The sequence below is a fragment of the Marmota marmota genome, unplaced genomic scaffold (assembly GCF_001458135.2).
Source record: "Marmota marmota marmota unplaced genomic scaffold, marMar, whole genome shotgun sequence".
Lineage (NCBI taxonomy): Eukaryota > Metazoa > Chordata > Mammalia > Rodentia > Sciuridae > Marmota > Marmota marmota.
In genome coordinates, this window is record NW_026000222.1 from 15,188,166 (window position 1) to 15,206,861 (window position 18,696).

At 42.6% G+C, this 18,696-nt stretch overlaps 1 protein-coding gene across 2 annotated transcripts; it reads left to right on the plus strand.

The window, feature by feature from the left end:
* The first annotated feature begins 4,637 nt into the window (after positions 1–4,637).
* On the plus strand, positions 4,638–15,515 carry Nob1 (NIN1 (RPN12) binding protein 1 homolog). 2 transcript variants are annotated; one of them, XM_015496141.2, is made up of 9 exons: positions 4,638–4,783; positions 4,909–5,041; positions 6,656–6,786; positions 8,305–8,376; positions 8,568–8,693; positions 8,790–8,981; positions 9,828–9,925; positions 11,967–12,111; positions 14,793–15,515. In XM_015496141.2, the coding sequence occupies exons 1-9, from the start codon at positions 4,721–4,723 to the stop codon at positions 15,060–15,062; spliced, it is 1,230 nt and encodes a 409-aa protein (XP_015351627.1). In that variant the 5' UTR covers positions 4,638–4,720; the 3' UTR covers positions 15,063–15,515. The 2 variants fall into 2 exon arrangements, with proteins under 2 accessions (XP_015351627.1, XP_048648342.1); XM_048792385.1 differs by having other exon boundaries at positions 8,790–8,948.
* The last annotated feature ends 3,181 nt before the right edge of the window (positions 15,516–18,696 follow it).

Here is an 18,696-nt window from a genome sequence, read left to right on the forward strand (position 1 = left end):
GGAAGAGGCTGGCCGGGCTCGCAGGTGCGGGCAACCTAGGCTGGGCCCAGGAACCTGTGACCCCCAAGGCCGCCTTCTTATCGCCCGAGTGTTCGCCAGCGGAAAGGTGTTGCGCTCGATGGGTGATCCCCGAGCAATCATGTAAATTGAGTGCCACCGGCTTTATTTAGTTTTTCTGTCAGCCCTATGGGGGCGGGTACAATTATTAACCCCGTGTTCCAGGTGAGAGAAGACCTTCCAGTTAAGACATCACTTGAGCTCCTTAATAGGGTTGCCAGATAAAATACAGGACGTACTTAGTTTGATTTCATATAAACAAGAATGTAAAACATGTCCCAAGTACTGCAAGGGACATATTTATACAAAAGAAAGTATTTGCTGATTATCTGAAAATCAAATTTAATTATCTCTTATTTGCATTTGCTAGTTCTGGCAACTTTTCACCTACCATGTGTCAAGCTTTGTCCTAGGCTCTAAAAACAAAAGTCCAGGACTTTGTGACACATCAGTTCTTGCAACAAAAATTTAAAAACTTCAAAACACTTGGCTGGGTCCATAAAATAACCTGCCACACCAAACCAACCCCATTCCCTTTACAGAGTACATAGATCTGTATGAATTAGTAAAACATTTTGAATCAACATTCTTTACTGATGATCTGGACCCTCAACATTGATGAGTTGTATGGGCTCAATTTCTCACCTTTAGTCACGCTGATTAAAAATAACACTAATCTCCAAGTGTGGTGGTCCATGCTAGGATCCCAGCTGTTTGAAAGGCCTAGGCAGAAGAATCCAAAGTTCCAGGCCAGTCAGGCAACTTGGACCCTGTTTCAAAATAAAATTTAAAATGGAGGGGAGGGAGGCTCTGGGGATCTAGCTTTGTGGTAGGACACTTGCCTAGCACATTCAAGGCCCTGGGTTTGATCCCCAGTGTTGCAAAAAAAAAAAATAAATTAAAATTTTAATATTAACCATCTGATTAGTCTTAAGGACTATGTACTAATTATTTCATTACTTTTGGGTCTTCAAGTTTGGATGGATCCTTAGTTATTTGTTAAGCAAATAACTTTTTTTTTCCAGTTTTCAGTGGACACAACATCTTTATTTTTTTTATTTTTATGTGGTGCTGAGGATGGAACCCAGCACCCCGCGCATGCCAGGAGAGTGCATTACCACTTGAGCCACATCCCCAGCCCTAAGCAAACTTTTTTTAAGTGATCATAATTTTGGGAGTGGTGTTTTGAGAGTCCTTTGCCTTCTAAAAAGCCACAAACTTCAAAAATTGTCCCAGGGTGCTGGGCGTTGTGGCACATGCTTGTAATCCCAGCATTTGGGAGGCTAAGGCAGGAGGGTCTCAAGTTTGAGGCCAACCTCATCAACTTAGACCCCATCTCAAAATATAAATTTTTTAAAAAGGTCTGGGGATGTGGCTTAGTGGTTATGCACCCCTGGGTTCAATCCCTGGTGGAAAAAAAAAAAAAACAATTTTTGTCCCAGGGGCTCACCCTCTGAGAAATTCTCCCCCAGATACCCTGTGCTACCCAGAGGTACTACCCTTAATTCCCTGAACATTCACACCTCAGTAGTGCTTTTACCCTGGTAGTGCTTCAAGATCCAATTTCAAACTCAAAAACTCTGAAGGTGCCCCTAGACATTGCACAAATTATCCATTTGCTCATGGCTGTTATATAAGCTTATCTATCATGGTATTAGCTTTCAGTACTTGTTTGTTGAATAAATGGAAATGCCAAGGCTTTCCGGGGCTTGTAAAATGTTAAAGGGAAACAGAAAAGGGATTAAAATGCTACAAAAAAGTACTACAGAAGTTTCTAAGTGCCAAGAAATCCTTTATATTAAGTATTCTTTTTACTAGGAAATAGCTCAAATCTGAAATTTCTCAGATTATTCATCTAAATCAGTAGATCTCAAAACATGGCCTCTCAGTTGAGAATATAGCTTTGTGGTGGAGCACTTGCCTAGCATTCACAAGACCCTGCGTTCAAGCCCCAGCACCAAAAGGGAGAAAAAAGGTAGCTCTCCAGTTATGGCCCCCAGGTCAGTAGCATCAGCATCCCCTGAAACTTAAGGGAATTGCAAATTCTCAAGTCCTGCCAAGACCTACTAAATCCAAAACGGAGGATGGGGGCCAGTAATCTGTTCTCACAAGCTCTCCAGGTGATTCTGATGCTCAAGTTTGAGAATCACAAACCTAGATCATTCGTTAGCATTTAAAGCGATAACCTGCAAATTTCAATAACTCTCCTTCAGTAGGGAGTCAAGTTCCCACATCTTTCCTCCACTTTTAGGTCAATGTGGATGATCAACTGGGAAAGGAGAAATTAGAGACTGCAATAGTAGTGTTGAAGGAATTTTATTTTCTGGGAAAAAGATAAAAACTCGATTAGAGTAATGGTAATGGATGTGGAAGGGATCCAGATACCACAAACATTTCAGAGTGGCGTCAACACAGTGTTCTGAGAGAAATGAGTACTGGTTGAGAGTGAGGGTGGAGATGAGGATGACTCAGAGATTCTTAACTTGAATGCTTTGGTTGGTAATGCCTTTAATAATAATGATAATAAATAGGGACTCTAGCAATTGTAAAAAGTTTGAGGGGAACAGATAATTATATCAGTTTAAACTTTCCTCCTGAGTGAAGATGCCAGAAGTTTTCAGATGGAAGTTTCATGGAAAAGAGGGCTGGGAAATAAGACAGGGATTGGACAAAGAATTTGGGAGGAGTTTACCAGGCACCTTGATGCACAGTTTGTATTTCCAACAACTGGAGAGGCTGAAGCAGGAGGATTGTAATTTTGAGCACAGTCTGGGCAACTTAGCAAGATCTTGTCTCAAAAATAAAAGAAAAAGGGCTGGGGATAGAGCTCAGTGGTAGAGTGCTCCTGGCTTCAATCTCCAGTACTGCAGGGGGCGGGGGCGGAGAGAAAAGAAGGAGGAGGAGGAGATGATTTGGGAAAAGAGATCCTCAAATGTGATTATTGAAGTCTTGGAGATAGATAGTATTGCTGAAACAAATGCAGAGGTGGATAAACAAAAATGCTAAGATGGTTCTATGGAGGGTACCATGGTTGTAAGACAAAAAGAGTCAATGAAAGAGGGTGAAAAGCCATCCATGAGGCAGAGAAACCAGGATCACAGAGAATCACCCAAACCAGGCAAAGCAAGACAATCCAGAGAAAGGAGGTGCTCAGTAATTTCAGATCCTGCAGATAATCTGGGAAAGCTGAAAAATAAAAAACAAAACAGCAGGATATACTAGAAAACTGGAAATCGCCTTTAGCTGCACTGTTTTAGGATAGGTAGGTAGCACAGATAGGCTCTAGAGGTTGAAGAGACTTGAGCTGGGCATGGTGGCGCAGGCCTGTAATCCCAGCAGCTCAGGAAGCTGAAGCAGGAGGATCGCCAAGTTCAAAGCCAGTCTCAGTAAGGGTGAAGCACTGAACAACTCAGTGAGACCCTATCTCTAAATAAAATACAAGATAGGGCTGGGGATGTTGCTCAGTGGTTGAATACCCCCGAGTTCAATCCCTAATACAAAAGAGAGAGACAGACAGACAGACAGACTGACTTGAGGGCTAAGAAAGATGGATACAGAAAAAGTTAAAGGAAGGAAAAGGGATGTGGGTAGCTGCTGATGAATACTATCAGGGCACCAAAGGACTTCTGAGGTCAGATAAATCACAGGTAAGATATAAAATTGGAGTGGAAACCTGATGAATAGATTTTGGATAAAGATAGAATATACAGACTCAAGTCAATATTCTGCTAAAATTGCTAGCATGTATTAGGCTAGTTCTCATAATTATGGACTCTCTAATTTGAAAGGAAATGTGGAAACTATTATCCCTTCCATTCAATTCAGTAAGAAAATATTTTCTAACAAATTCTGTGCTTTGCTTAGGGAAGTGGGATGAGGATACTAAGATAAATAAAACATAGACCCTGAACCTGAGTTGCTCAAAATGAAGTGGGAGTACATAAACACTGGCCATATAGCATAATGGATAAGAATGAATCACCAAGTCAGTTTGAGGATTACTTGGTTACCACCACTTCCTAGGTAAGTTATCTGGGCCTCTTGGTCTTAAGTAACTATTACTTACCTGAAGATAGTACCTATCTCATAGGATCGTTACAATTAAATTAGGTGGTCTGTATTGACTAAATTTTATATATCTGTATATATGTACTTGAATATATATCTGTATATATTTACTTGAAATTTTAAGAAAGTTACTGCTAGGCACAGTGGCTTACATCTGTAATCCCAGAGACTGGGGAGGCTGAGGAAGGAGGATTGCTAGTTTAAAGCTGGCCTCAGCAATTTAGCAAGTCCCTGAGCAACTTACTGAGACCCTGTCTCAAAATAAAAAGGTATGGAGTTGTGGTTCAGGGGTTAAGCATATCTGGTTTCAATCCCTGGTACCAAAAAAAAAAAAGTTAAAAAGTACTGAGGAGTGGATGTTGAAGCAGATTTCCTTAGTTGTCCCTTCCCTCAAATCCCAAGATTGAACACTGCCCCGCACCTCCCTAGCTGGGTTGGAGAGTCGCTGCTTAAGAGCAAAGGGAACACTGAGTCCGGTGACGTGGGCGTGGTCGCCAGGGGGCGCTGTTAAGTCGCGGCCGCACCTCCCGGTTCCCGAGGCCTGGATTGCGATGCAGGGGCGGGCGCAAGCGCGTTGCGTGCCCGCCCCAGCAACATGGCGCCGGTGGAGCACGTTGTGGCGGATGCTGGGGCTTTCCTGCGGGACGCTGCCTTGCAGGTACGGGAGCTCCAGCCCCGAAGAGTGGAATCTCAGCTGGCAACCCCTGAGGGAGCGCATGGGATCGGGAGGGGCGGGACTTGGAGCGGGCGAGCGTGAGCTGAGCTGGGCTGGTTTCCCCGCAGGACATCGGGAAGAACATCTACACCATCCGGGAGGTGGTCAGCGAGATTCGGGACAAGGCCACGCGCCGGCGGCTCGCCGTCCTGCCCTACGAGCTGCGGTTCAAACAGCCCTTCCCGGAGTATGTGCGGCTGGGTGAGTGCCTCTGCCTCAGCATCGTCCTCGAAGCCGGGGCCCAGAGTCCACAGGCGACTTGCTTGGGTGCGAGTTGCGTGCGGATCTGGTTGCTTTGTCAGAGTATTTGACTTGGCGACAGCACGTTCTAGACCCTTGTGAGAGAGGCTTCCCAGGCCCGAACTCAGCCGGCCTTACCACTGCCTAGCTCTGTGCTGTCGGGTGTATCACTCAGACTGTGGGCCTCAACTGTAAAACGCGAATAATAGCACCTTCCAACCAGGTTGCTGTGGATGTTAAATGAGTAATTTGTCACTTGGCACCGTGTCCAGCACTTTGTAAGAATGCATTAAACTAATTTGGATTCTAAGTAGAAGATGGCAGATGGCTTGCCTAGCATGGGTAAGGCCTTGAGTTCCATCTCCACGCAAAAATTAAATAAATCAAAGAACACAGATCTCTCAGTCTTGTCCATTTCCTTAGGGTGATAGCTGTTATGGAGGTCAGCTTCAGCCCAGAGAAAGGAATATTGCTAAGCCTTGCGTTAGATTATTTTAAAAAACTAGTTATCCCTTGGCTTAATAAGCAGTGATATTCAAGAAAGGTTGTCTGTGGTTGGAAATATTTTAGCGGTTGGGAGGCTGCTCAAACTGCTTCTCTGCTAGTTTGATTTCCCCCAGATTACTAGCTGTGGGATCTTTGCAAAGTACTTAATCTTTCTGAGAAAGTACTAATAGTACTTAGTAGGATCTGGTTGAGAATGAAATTAACATGTAAAGCTTTCAACTTGGTATCTAGTACATAGTAAGTGGACAGTAAATTGTAGTTGCTATTTATCTTTTTTAGAAAATGTTATCAGTGTACTTGTTCTTTGTGTTGTTGTAGCAAAAGGCATCTGTTACCAGAATATTTTATTGTGTTTTGTCAGTATATACAGTATATACAGTAGTAATAGCTGGCATTTACTATGTATTGTGCATATTGTAATTATTTTTTCAAAAAACTGGCTGTTTTTAAATATTTTTGTTTCATCAGACTATACATATGGTTGAATCAGCTTTCTACTCCTTTTTGAAATATGACTGTCCATTTTTTAAATGTAGATTGTTATACTTAGAATCAAAGAATTTTAGAGGTAGGGGAGAAGAGGGCTTACATAATGCCAAACCTTCAGGCTGGGCACAGCAGTGTGTGCCTATAATCCTAGTGACTTGAGAGGCTGAGGCAGGAGGATCACAAGTTTCAAGGCCAGCCTCAACAATGTAGACCCTATTTCAAAAAAATAAAGTGGTTAGAGCACCCCTGGGTTGAATCCTCATTATCACAAAAATAATGGTAATACCAAAGCTTCAGTAAGGAACTCTAATCATGGTCAAATATTATGCTGGCTTTCAATGAGTTTCTATTAACTTTCTTCTGTTCCTTCATCTGCGCTTGATAAGTATGTTATAGTAAACCTATTTGGCCTAACTCTTGGTAGAGAATACAAATTTTTTAGTCATAAGTAGAAATAAGTTATAAAATGGATGAAAGTGTTGGCATTTTTATGTGATAGTGATTTTTCTCATACTTGTTTTGGTTACCCAAGGTTGTATTGTTTTTCACCCTTAACTAATGTCAGTTTCTTGTTTACAGTGACTGAATTTTCAAAGAAAACTGGAGACTATCCCAGCCTCTCTGCCACAGATATCCAAGTGCTGGCACTCACTTACCAGTTGGAAGCAGAATTTGTTGGGGTGTCTCATCTAAAACAAGAACCAGAAAAGGTAAATCAGGAGGGTTGGGGGTTTTATCACTGAATTCTTTCTGGAAGTAAAAAAGAAGGAGCACCGTGTACTTGCCATTTCTTTCAATCCTTCCTACCTTCAAAACTGTGGATTCTGTTGAGGTTGGTTAGGTTGAAGAGAGTGATGGCATATTTGTGCTTGGGTCCCATTACCTCTTTCCAGGCCAGAGGATTGGGGAAACCAAATAATGAACAGTAATAATCTAATTCTAATAGTGTTGACAAAGAATTGCTTGATCTCCTCTGTCGTTAAGACTTTGGTGGCGCACATTTGTACCTATTCATAACTGTCCTCGCTTGTTTTTAGCAGGTTTAGAGTTCTCCAATCCAGAGTCTAAAGTCCTAGAATACATACTTTTGTGTTTCCACAACATTTTGGCAGGATGATGGTGAAGGGAATATTTTATTGGTTTTATATAAACTCTGACTTTGATTTTCTGAACACAGTGTAGCTGGTTGGTAACTGTCAACCTCTGGTTTATTTTTTTAATATATTTTTTCAAGCTGGGAATTGAACCCAGGGCCTTATCCATGCTGTGCTATGCAAGCATTCTACCATTGAGCTGCATTCCCAACCCCAACTATGATTTCTAAAAGTCATCCTTTTCCACAGCATTTGGCAAAGAATTACATGTTCCATATCAAAAGCATATCCTTTAACCGAGCAATTCCACTCTAAGCCACTTATGTTAACTATTTTAACCAAATTGTACAGGTAATCATGTTTGTTACAGGTCTGTGTATAATGGTTAAAAAAACAAGTGTCCAGGCTTGGTTGCACACACCCGTATTTGGGAGGCTGAGGAAAGAGGATCACAAGTTCACAGACCCTGTCTCAAAATAAATTTTTAAAAGGACTGGTTATGTAATTCAATGGGTAGAACACTTGCCTAGCATGCTCAAGATCTTGGGTGAGGTCCCCAGTGATGCAAAAAAAAAAAAAAAAAAGTTCTGAAGTACTCATTTTAGTGGTGTTAAGATCACTGAATATTGTCCCCCCCCCCCTTTTTTTTTTAATGTTTTCCCTTTTTGTTACTGAACATTGAACCCAGAGATGCTTTTTAACACAGAGCTATGTCTCCAGCCCTATTTTAGCTTAATTTTGGGATAGGGTCTCACTAAGTTTCCAAGGCTAGCCTCAAACTTGCAATCTTCCCACTTAAGCCTCCCAAGTTGTTGGGATTACAGGCCTGTGCCACCACACCTGGCTAATGTTAGATATCTTTGATATTTATAACCAGGGGAAAATAATAGTGGGTTTTTCTGGTTACCTCTTTGGGGCAGGGGGTACACATGCATGAGGGATTGAACCCAGAGACACTTAATCACTGATCACATCCCCAGCTCTTTTTCATATTTTATTAAGAGATATGGTCTCGCTGAGTTGCTGAGGCTGGCTTTGAACTTGTGATCCTCCTGCCTCAGCTTCCTGAGCCACAGGATTACAAGCATGCGCCACCACACCCAGCTCTAATTACTTTTATTTATTTATTTTAAGGTTAAAGTGAGCTCCTCAATTCAGCATCCAGAAACTCCTCTGCACATTTCCGGTTTTCATCTGCCCTCCAAGGTAATTCCTTAGATGAGCCCCATTCATCAGGCTTTTTGCTGCCACATGTCCCAGCGCCACAGTCTGTTTATAGCAAATCAGAATTACCTGGGCCAACAGCATAGTTTGTCCAGCTCTGTGTAGTCTGACTTGTATGTCATGCAGTCACCTATAACTCCATTTTTACTTTTATTATTTTTTTAAAATCTCAGCCTAAACCCCCACAAGAAAAGACAGACAGACACCCAGCTGATGAGCCTGAGAACCTAGAATTCAGTTCCTTCTTGTTCTGGAAGAACCCTCTGCCTAATATTGAACGTGAACTACAGGAGCTGCTGGTAAGGCCCTGACTTAAAATCTCTTTCTAGTAACAATGCAAATTCTCCTCACCGTTCCTGTGGGCTGGCAGTTTGTGAATTCTATTGATGTTTCAGATTGACAGAGAGGAGGAAGATGAGGAGGAGGAAGAGGAGGAGGGAGTTGAAGAAAGGAAAGATGAAGATAGTGATGACGGGGGTGGGTGGATAACCCCCAGCAACATCAAGCAGATCCATCAAGAGCTAGAACAGTGCGATGTCCCGAAGGATGTGCGGGTTGGCTGTGTGACTACAGACTTCGCCATGCAGGTGGGTAGGATGGTGGGCCTGTCACCAGCAGTGATCCTGTGAAGATTGGTGATGTATACAGAGCTGCTTTTGTGTCCTGCTAATTTTCCTGGTTCTAGAAACTTCACCTGTGCTCTTTGGTAATTGCAAATTTTGCTTAGAGGCCACACAATCATATCATATAGTAATAAAATTTGTGTAGTGTGTTAAATTTTTTTAATATTTATTTTTTAGTTGTAGTTGGACACAATACCTTTATTTATTTTTTTTATTTTTATGTGGTGCTGAGGATCGAACCTAGGGCCTTGCACATGGTAGATGAGCGCTGTATAGCTGAGCCACAACCCCAGTCTCAGTATGTTGAATTTTTAATATTTAAGTTTCACAGGGTGCTGGGGTTGTGGCTTAGTGGTAGATTGCTTGCCTAGTACATGTGAAGCCCTTGGTTTGATCCTCAGCACCACATAAAAAGATAAATACAGGTATTGTGTCCATTTGCAACTAAAAAATATATTTAAATTTAAATACATTAAAAAAAAAAAAAAACCAAGATTCACAGTCAGTTGATGGTTTCCTTTCAGTGTGTGTAGTTCTGGGCTTAGGTATGTAACGATAACAGGGAGAATATTTTCCCCTGACAAAATAAACGTCTCTCTTGAGAGGATTGCTAATGGTGAGCACAGGCTCCAGTGGTTGCAGCTAGAGAGAAACCTGGGTCCTCCTCTCTGTATCAAGGCATGCCAAGCTCACTTCGCTTAACAAAAGCCACAGATCACAAGCCAAATCAGTGTATGCAGAGTTCACTTAACTAGTTACAAAGCCATTGTTAAAACTTATTTTCATTATTCTTTAACTTGTTGGTTGCAGAATGTCCTGCTGCAGATGGGGCTGCATGTGCTGGCGGTGAACGGCATGCTGATTCGGGAGGCTCGGAGCTACATTTTGCGCTGTCATGGCTGTTTCAAGTAGGTAGCTGATAATCTGGGGCCAGGGCCCCTCTGTTGAATACTCTCTTCCTACCCCTACTACAGACTTCCTGAAAGAGAACCCTGTGTTATAGGTCTTTTCCTTCCACTTCATCATTCCTATGTGGCCTGCGTTCCACTTCCACCAGTGAAGCCCTGGGACAGGTTGCCAGTGACCTCCCACCTTATCTTCAGTGACATTAGCATTAAGGATGTGGGTTCCAGAACAAAGAACATTGATTCTCTAGAGATATGTACTGAAACATTTGTGGATGGACTGTCTAGGATTTGCTCTGAAATAATACACAAGTGGAAGGAGTGGGTAGGAGTAGAGATGAAGTGAGATGAGCCATCAGTTGGTAGTTGATAAAGTTGTGAGAGGTACTTGGAGGTCATTTTGCTCTTCTGTTTGCTTCTATACCTGAAATTTTTCTATTAGATGGAGGAACCCAGAGTATGTGTGTTCACATCCAGATCCCTTCTATTACCTCTGTGATTTTCAAAAGTTGCTTCCCTTCTCTGCTTCAGATTCCTCTTAAATAAAACTGAAAGGGTTGTGAGGAACTAGGAAGGTAGATCATTTAAAGAATTTGGCAGGGTATTTGGCACGTAGGAAGTGCTCCCTCCGGGTGAACTGTAGTTTATTGACTGCTCCTTTCTCTGCATTTCTCTCCAGGCTCCAATTGTCTTCCTGTGGTGGGACTAGTATTCTGTGGGCAGGGTTCTGGTTGGAGTAGAAGGGACTTAGCCTGGGCTAGCTTCTAGCCATCCCACATCTGTGGCTGGAACTGGTCATTTTACAGATTGTATGTTGCAGAGGCCTGTGAGGGACAGTTCTGGAACATCAAGGTGTCTCTCACTGGGCCCCCAAAGCTGCCGCACTGGGGAGTAACCTGGTGTGACTTTGTTTCCCTGAGGCTTAAAAATAACCCTTCCCTGATGGCCCAGGGGTCCAGCTCACCACCATCCTATGCAGTTCTGTCAGGGACTTCATCAGCCCATGCTTTTTCTGAACCTTCCTTTAATTTTTCTGTCTCCTCGTACCTAAATGAACCACACTTTTCAGAGTAAAGCTGCTTGCTTCATAAGATCCCAATTTCCCCCATTGTCCTTTGTACAAAAGCCCTTATTCCCATATTTAATGCTCGTTCTTAGAAATGCTTGGGCAGTATTCTGCATATTTGTGAGATTAGTACAATGACTAGATGGTTTCTTACGTGGAATAATTAGTTACAGCATCTGTGTAGAGGCATTGAGTTCACTCAGGAGACTGCAGATGAGGGAATTGGCTTCTCCAGCCAGTTCACACAGCCCTCATCAGACCATTAGGAGTTCGTGGGGAGCCCTGAGAGACAGATGCAGGCTCCTGCCTAGCCCTTGACAATAGCAGTTTTACTGTCCAAGGTCCTCCTCAGGAGCTTGAGCGGAGAGGAGGAGGCCAGGCCTCGGGTCTGCCTTCTGCACCCACACTCATCAACATGCCGGGTTACACAGTGTTTCCTCTGTGATGCATTAAGAAGAAATTCTTGCCACCTCCTGAGTTAACACCCAAACTGACATTTGGGGACAAGGTAGATAATATGCACTTGGAGAAAGGACAACGATGTCGAGAGCTGTCATTTTACAGCCAGACTGCCTGGTTACTAGCCATGTGATGTGACCTTCAGCAGGGTGCCTTAGCTTGCTTCAGTTTCCCTTTCTATGAAATTGAGATAGTATGGACCTCACAGGATTATTTTGACGTTAAACTTGGAAAATAGAACCTGGCAACGTTTAGTAAAAGTTCGTTATTAATGTAACAGCATCCTGCTGGTTTTCATGGTGACTTGCTCCATGTGGCATTTGCCTTTCCCCTCTGAGGAAGACAGCAGCTTTTCACTTGTATCTTCATTCAGGAGATCAGCGGCCTTTGTTTTTATAAAGACAAGTATAATGTGGTTCAGCTTTTTCTCCATTTAAAAGGCATGAACTCGCCTTGTGCTATGGGTTGAGTTTGCTACCTGTGCTGCCAGTACACAACATGTCCTTTTGGGTCTCCCAGGACAACGTCTGATATGAGCCGAGTGTTCTGTGCACATTGTGGGAACAAGACGCTGAAGAAAGTGTCCGTGACGGTCAGTGACGACGGCACCCTGTGCATGCACTTCTCCCGCAACCCCAAGGTGCTGAATCCTCAAGGCCTCCGGGTGAGTCACGTGTTCCTCATGCCACTAACACCAGAATCAGAATGACCAGAGGACAGAAGAAAAGCTGGTCCAGCCATGTCCAGGAGATACAGGCTTAAAAGCCTGTGGCGTGGGTATCCAATAGGCAGTGTGCGCCAGCCTCATGCGTTTCTTGAGGAGTTTGCAATCTAATGAGAAGTAGCTAGTAACTCTGCACTGAGTGCTGAGGGGCCACATGTTGGAGGGCCTCTGGGATACAGAGGAGGCTGGTACAAGAGTTGGGGGATGGGCACAATCTGCAGAAGCCCCATAAAGCAGCATGGAAGGGAACAGTGAAGGCCCTGCATGGAAGAGAGGCCAGGGCTGGACACAGCAGCCTCAGATTTGTTGCAAGGAAATCTGGAGAGGTGAATGAAGAGATGGGAAACACAAGGTCAAGTGACCTTGACACCAGTGTCCCCCAAGCAGCAAATGTGCCAATAGTACCTGAGGAGAATATTTTAACTTTGTTTTTGAGGTAATTTTAGATTTATAGGTAAGTTGAAAAGCTGAACACAGAAATATACATTTTTGATAACTGTACTGTAACACAGTATATAAAATCAGTCTTTGTTTTAAGGGCAAAAGATCATTATGTGTATACACTCTAGTAGTTCAGAAAAAAATAGACATGTGTATATATATTTAGAAGGAGGATGATAGAGCAGGTATAGTTAAAGATCAACACAGACATCCAGGTGAAGGGAGAGTATTAATTCTCTGCACTATTTTGCAACTTTAAATTTGCAGTATGGAGGGCTGGGGATAGAGCTGAGTTGGTAGAGTGCTTGCCTCACATGCACAAGGCCCTGGGTTCAAATCCCCAGCACCACCACCAAAAAAAAAAATACAGTATGGGTATTAAACCTGGGGGTGTTCTACCACTGAGCTACAACCTCAGCCCTTCTTTTATTTTTAGTTTGTGACAGGGTTGCATTAAGTTGCCCAAACTGGCCTGAAACCTATGATCCTCCTGCCTCAGCCTCTGGAATAGCTGGAATTAAGGTGTTACCATGACTCCTCGCATTTGAGTCCCTTTTAAACTGGAGTGATATCTCAAATCTTTCATCCTTCATGATCTTGACATTCCCCTCGCTCGGATTTGTCTGATATTACTCATCATTTCAGGTTATATGCATGTTGGTCAGGAATACCCACAAAGTGATAATATTGTGTTCTTGTGCATTATAGCAGAGGGTACATTAGTTGCATAGTTACTGGTGATATTAACTTTGATCACTTGGTTAAGGTAGTTTCTAATAGATACATTGTAAAATTATTTTTAATTATAGTGGCATACACATGTAATCCCAGTGGCACAAGAGGCTAAGACAGGAGGATCACAAAGTTTAAGGCCAGCTTCAGTAACTCAGTGAGACCCTCAGCAACTTAATGAAACCCTGCATCACAATAAAAAAAATATATAAAGAATTGGGAACTCAGCTCAGTGGTAAAACAATCCTTGGTTTAATCTCCACTACCAAAAAGAAAATTATTTATAATTAATAATTTATCTGTGGGAACATACTCTAGTTAAAGGTGCCTAAATCATTTATTTCAGTGATGATTGCCAAATAGTGATTTTCTTTTTTTTTTTTTAATTTGTTTTAATTAGTTAAACATGACAGTACAGTGATCTTGACATATATTTGAATCAAATGGGGTATAATTACTCCTTTTTCTGAGTGTACAGATTGCTGAATCACATTGGCCTTACAATTACGTATATACATACAGCAATAGTAGTGCTATTTTATTCTGCTGTCCTTCCTATCCCCCTTCTTTCTTTTTTTTAGTTGTAGATGGACATAATACGTATAATTTATTTATTTTTACGATCAAACCCAATGCCTCACACCTGCTAGGCGAGCGCTCTACCACTGAGCCACAGCCCCAGTCCCAAATGGTGATTTTCTAATTCCATCAACTCTTCTCTGTTTATTATTAGTGTTTTACTCATAAAGAGGAACTTATACTTCTATTCCATTTATGAGTATGGTCCTGTGAATTTATACTTTAATCTACAGGCTGTGATCCTACTATAGTCATCATTTTGAGGCTCAAATTGTTTCATGTTTGATCACCGAGAGCCCCTTCAAGCTGCCTTCTGTGTCCTTTTGACATGTCCCAATTATTCTTTGAACAGGTTCTCACTTTCTGGTATAGGAAGTTGTTCCCAGGCTCTCCTGCCCTAACCTAGAGTCAGCCATTTCTTTCAGGGGCTCTGCTCCTTTTTTTTTTTTTTTTTTTTTTTTTTTTTTTTAAACATCTTTATTTTATTTGTTTATTTTTTATGTGGTGCTGAGGATCGAAGCCAAGCCCTCGTAAGTTCACTAGGCGAGCGCTCTACCACTGAGCCACAACTCCAGCCCGGCTCTGCTCCTTTTTATAGAGAATGATTTTTAGCAGCAAAGATCTGGGCCTGGGTACATTCAATGTCAACCCCACATCACAGAGTGCATCCTAGCCCTGCCCAACCATGTTCAGAATGATACCCGTTAGAACCATTTCCCATCACTCTTAAGTTATTTGCGTGGCCCTAGAACACACACTGCCATTTCAGAGCTGCTCATGCACACTTCCTATTGTGAGAGTGGTACACAGAGTCTATAAACATGTGACTGGCTCCCTCTTTTGACAGCCTTCCCTCCTCTTTCTTGCAGTACTCACTTCCCATGCCCAAAGGGGGCAAATATGCCATCAACCCCCACCTGACTGAGGATCAGCGCTTCCCTCAGCTGCGACTCTCCCGCAAGGCCAGGCAGAAGACCGATGTGTTTGCCCCTGACTACATAGCAGGGGTCTCTCCCTTTGCAGAGAATGACATCTCCAGCCGCTCAGCTACCCTGCAGCTCCGGGACAGCACTTTGGGAGCTGGGCGAAGACGATTAAATCCCAATGCCTCTAGAAAGAAGTTTGTGAAGAAAAGGTGAAGTGTGAGCTTTTGCAGGCAGACTCGATCACAGTCACTGAGGAGTTCTGGTGTCTCATTCCCCCAACTGTGTTTTTCCTAGAACCATCTGGGTGGAAATGACAGGCCGAGCTTCGCGGTGCTGCTGCATGACTCCCAGTGTTGTGTGGGGTTTGTGGCGGGACTGAGCCACCCTTTGTCTTAGAGCATCCAGAGCTGGAACTTCTGCTTTGTCAATGGAAATTTGAGGAGAACAGAAAGAGTGATGCCCTGGAGCAAATTTTAAACCTTCAAGGGAAGGAATTTCCAAATGGTAATATTTTTCTAATAAACATGGTTGCAAGCTTCTATGCAATGAACCAGGTTCTTGCATCTTAGGGAATGTGAAGGCTTAACAAGCTGTATGTGCAAGGATTAAGAGTCTAGATTTATCTTTCTGCCAAAAATTATAATAAATATTGCATAGGAAAACTGAGCCCTGATTTTTTTTTTAACCTCTATTTTGAAAAATTTTAGTCGTTCAGAAAAGTTTGGTATAGTGAACTCCACAGCCTTTCACCCGATTCACACTTCTTTAACATCTTGTCCCACTCGCTCTCTTTCAGCCTTTGTCTCTTAGGAAAAGGATGGTCTTTTACCTAAGTATCTCTCACTTATCAAACTCAAGATATTTAATATTGGTAAATTTATTATTTAATAAATACTTAGGCTAGGCGTGGTGGCACATGCCTGTAATCCCAGAGGGTTGGGAGGCTGAGAATATCGACAGTTGAAAACCATCCTCAGCAAAAGCAAGGCACTAAGCAACTCAGTGAGACCCTGTCTCTAAATAAAATACAAAGTAGGGCTAGGGATGTGGCTCAGTGGTGAATGCCCCTGAGTTCAATCCCTGATGTACCCCAAAATAAATACTCAGTGCTGAAAATCAATGTCAGTTCAGAGATCAGGAGTTTTTTTCTTTTCAGTTGCCTGGTACTTCACTGTAGAAAGCTACATGTTCAAGCATATAAGCATATTACAGTGTCTACATTAAGTACTTTACAATAGCCCCTTTAATTTATAAGACAGTTTACAGCCTTTACTTGATCACAAGTTCAAGGCCAGCCTCAGAAACTTAGTGAGATCTTGTTTCAGAATTTAAATAAAAAATAAATTAAGGTCTGGGGGTATAGCACCCATGGATTGAATCCCCCAGAACCAAAAAAAAAAAAAAAAAATGGAATTGGTATAGCTCATTAATCGAGTTTTTGCCTGGCATGTACAAAAGGCCCTGTGTCCAAGCCCCGGCACCAAGAAAAATGAACCAACTCTGGGATGTCTAGAATAATAGTCCCCAAATTATTAGATACTGACACCCCAGCGCCTACAGATGGGAAGAAATCTACAGTGGAGAAGTTGGATGATCACACAGTTTGTGTGCATATGTATTTGGAGGTAGATTTTTACACAAGAGACTCTCGTATAATTAAGATAGTAATGAGACTAATTATTTGAGCCAAGATGGCGAGGGAGGCTGGTGCACATTTACTGACTGTTGCTTCCAGTATTGGGGACTAGGTGTGGCTTGGCTTTATACATCCCTCATGGAGGTTGGTGCCTGGATCTGAAGTGATTTGAATATCTGTGTGTGGAATTGAATGCATGATGTAGACCAGCCGGGAGAAAATGAGTTCCCTCATTTTTTTGTTTTTTGTATAAAAGCTGAAGAGCTACTTGTGGGGATGAAGAGGACCAAGCATGAACATTGGAGTCCCTTCTATACTGTGTAGTCTATCCAGATGTGCTACATCGGACAAAATGCCAGCACAGCAAATGAATGTCATTTCAAAAGAGTTCAATTTAACCAATGTTATTAACCAAATAGAGGGTGACCTAATTCAGGCAATACGTAACATGACAAAATTCCTGCAAGACACAAACACAGGAAGTTCAACATAATGGCATATGTCCTGTCAGGCAGTGACGGTGCTGGGAGACAGGAAGACAGAAAAGAACAGGGTTTACAGTAGAGGAAACTTTCCTCCCCTAACACAGAACCTTTTTACTCCAGGGATAACTGGTATCCACAGGAACCACTGAGGACAACAGATACCCAGGTCCCCAGACAGGCCCAAGAATGGCTCTTGAGCTAATGTACAAAGTCCATCATTCACAGCTCAGAGAAAAGCAAGGGAGCTTTGGGGACTACTTGTGCAGAAAAAGCAGCTGTGCGTGTGGACACTGTGTATGAACAGGTGCCTAATGAGGCTGTTTGTATTCTTCTATCAGGAGGCAGATGGGGCGACTCCTGAGGATTCTCTCCTACTTCTGCTGTATTTCCAGATAATGAAGACAATCAACAAAGCTTCACAGCTCCAGGGGCCTGGCCTATTCCCTGGGGGTATGGGAAGGGACCTTGAGGACACTGTATCCTCATGGGACTAAAGCCTGCTTCAGAAAAGACCAGGGGAATCATGAACTTGTACTGACAACAAATTAAGGTGGGAAGACAGTATGGCCCCAACCCCACATTTTTTTTTTTACAGACTAAGCAACCAGGGCCAAAGAGAAGAGCATTAGGGGCTGGGGTTGTGGATCAGTGGTAGAGTGCTTGCCTAGCACATGTGAACACTGAGCTGAATCCTCGGCACCACATAAAAATAAATAGAGGTATTATGTCCATCTACAGCTTAAAAATATTAAAAAGAGAAGAGCATTAGTAGTTTACCTGAAGCCAGACTAAGAGCTCTAACTCAGCGCGGGATGGGAGCTGACTGTGAAGCTCAGTGGCTTGAGTTCACGTTCTAGACTATTCCATTGAAGAGCTATATGACCATGGGCAGTCACATAACCACTTAGTGCCTCAGTTTCCTTATCTATAAAATGGGGGTTTATTCCCTACCCAATCTCATACATAAAATTTACCTCAAAGAGGAAAATTCTTTAAAAAACCCACTTGTTTAAATTTTCATGGCTTTGGATTAGGCAATGATATCTTAGCTATCACACCAAAAACAAATCCATAAGAGAAAGTTGGAAGTTATAACATTAGGAATAAATAGATCTCAGATGCTTAGAGAGAGAAAAAGTGGGTCAGATCCAAATGATCAGGAAGCAGATAATGAAAAATTCTCCTCAACGACCCCAAAACCTGGAGAGCATATATCAGGGCATTCAAAGTCCTAAGGGACAATTTTCAGCCTAGAATTCTACACAGGCAGGCAGGTAGATATGCAATGTGTAAGAAAATTTACTTTCCATTTATTCTTTCTTAGAAACTATTGGAGAATATATTCCATTAAAAAAAAAAGGAAGGGGAAAAAGAAGAGGAAGGAGGAGGAGAAGGGGAAGAGGAAAGAAGGAAAAGAAGAAAGAAGCCAGGCACAGCAGTACAGCCTGCAATCCCAGCAGCTCTGCAGGCTGAGACAGGAGGATCACAAGTTCAAGGCCAACCTCAGCAACTTAGCAAGAAATGGTCTCAAAAATAAAAAGGACTAGGGATGTGGCTNGGGGGGGGGGGGGCAGCAGGGTACAGTGGCTCATGTCCAGCAACTCAAGAATCTGAGGCAGGAGGAGTACAAATTGGAGTCTAGCTTCAGCAACTTAACCAGACCCTGTTTCAAAATAAAAAGGGCTGGGGCTGGGGATGTGGCTCAAGTGGTAGTGTGCTCGCCTGG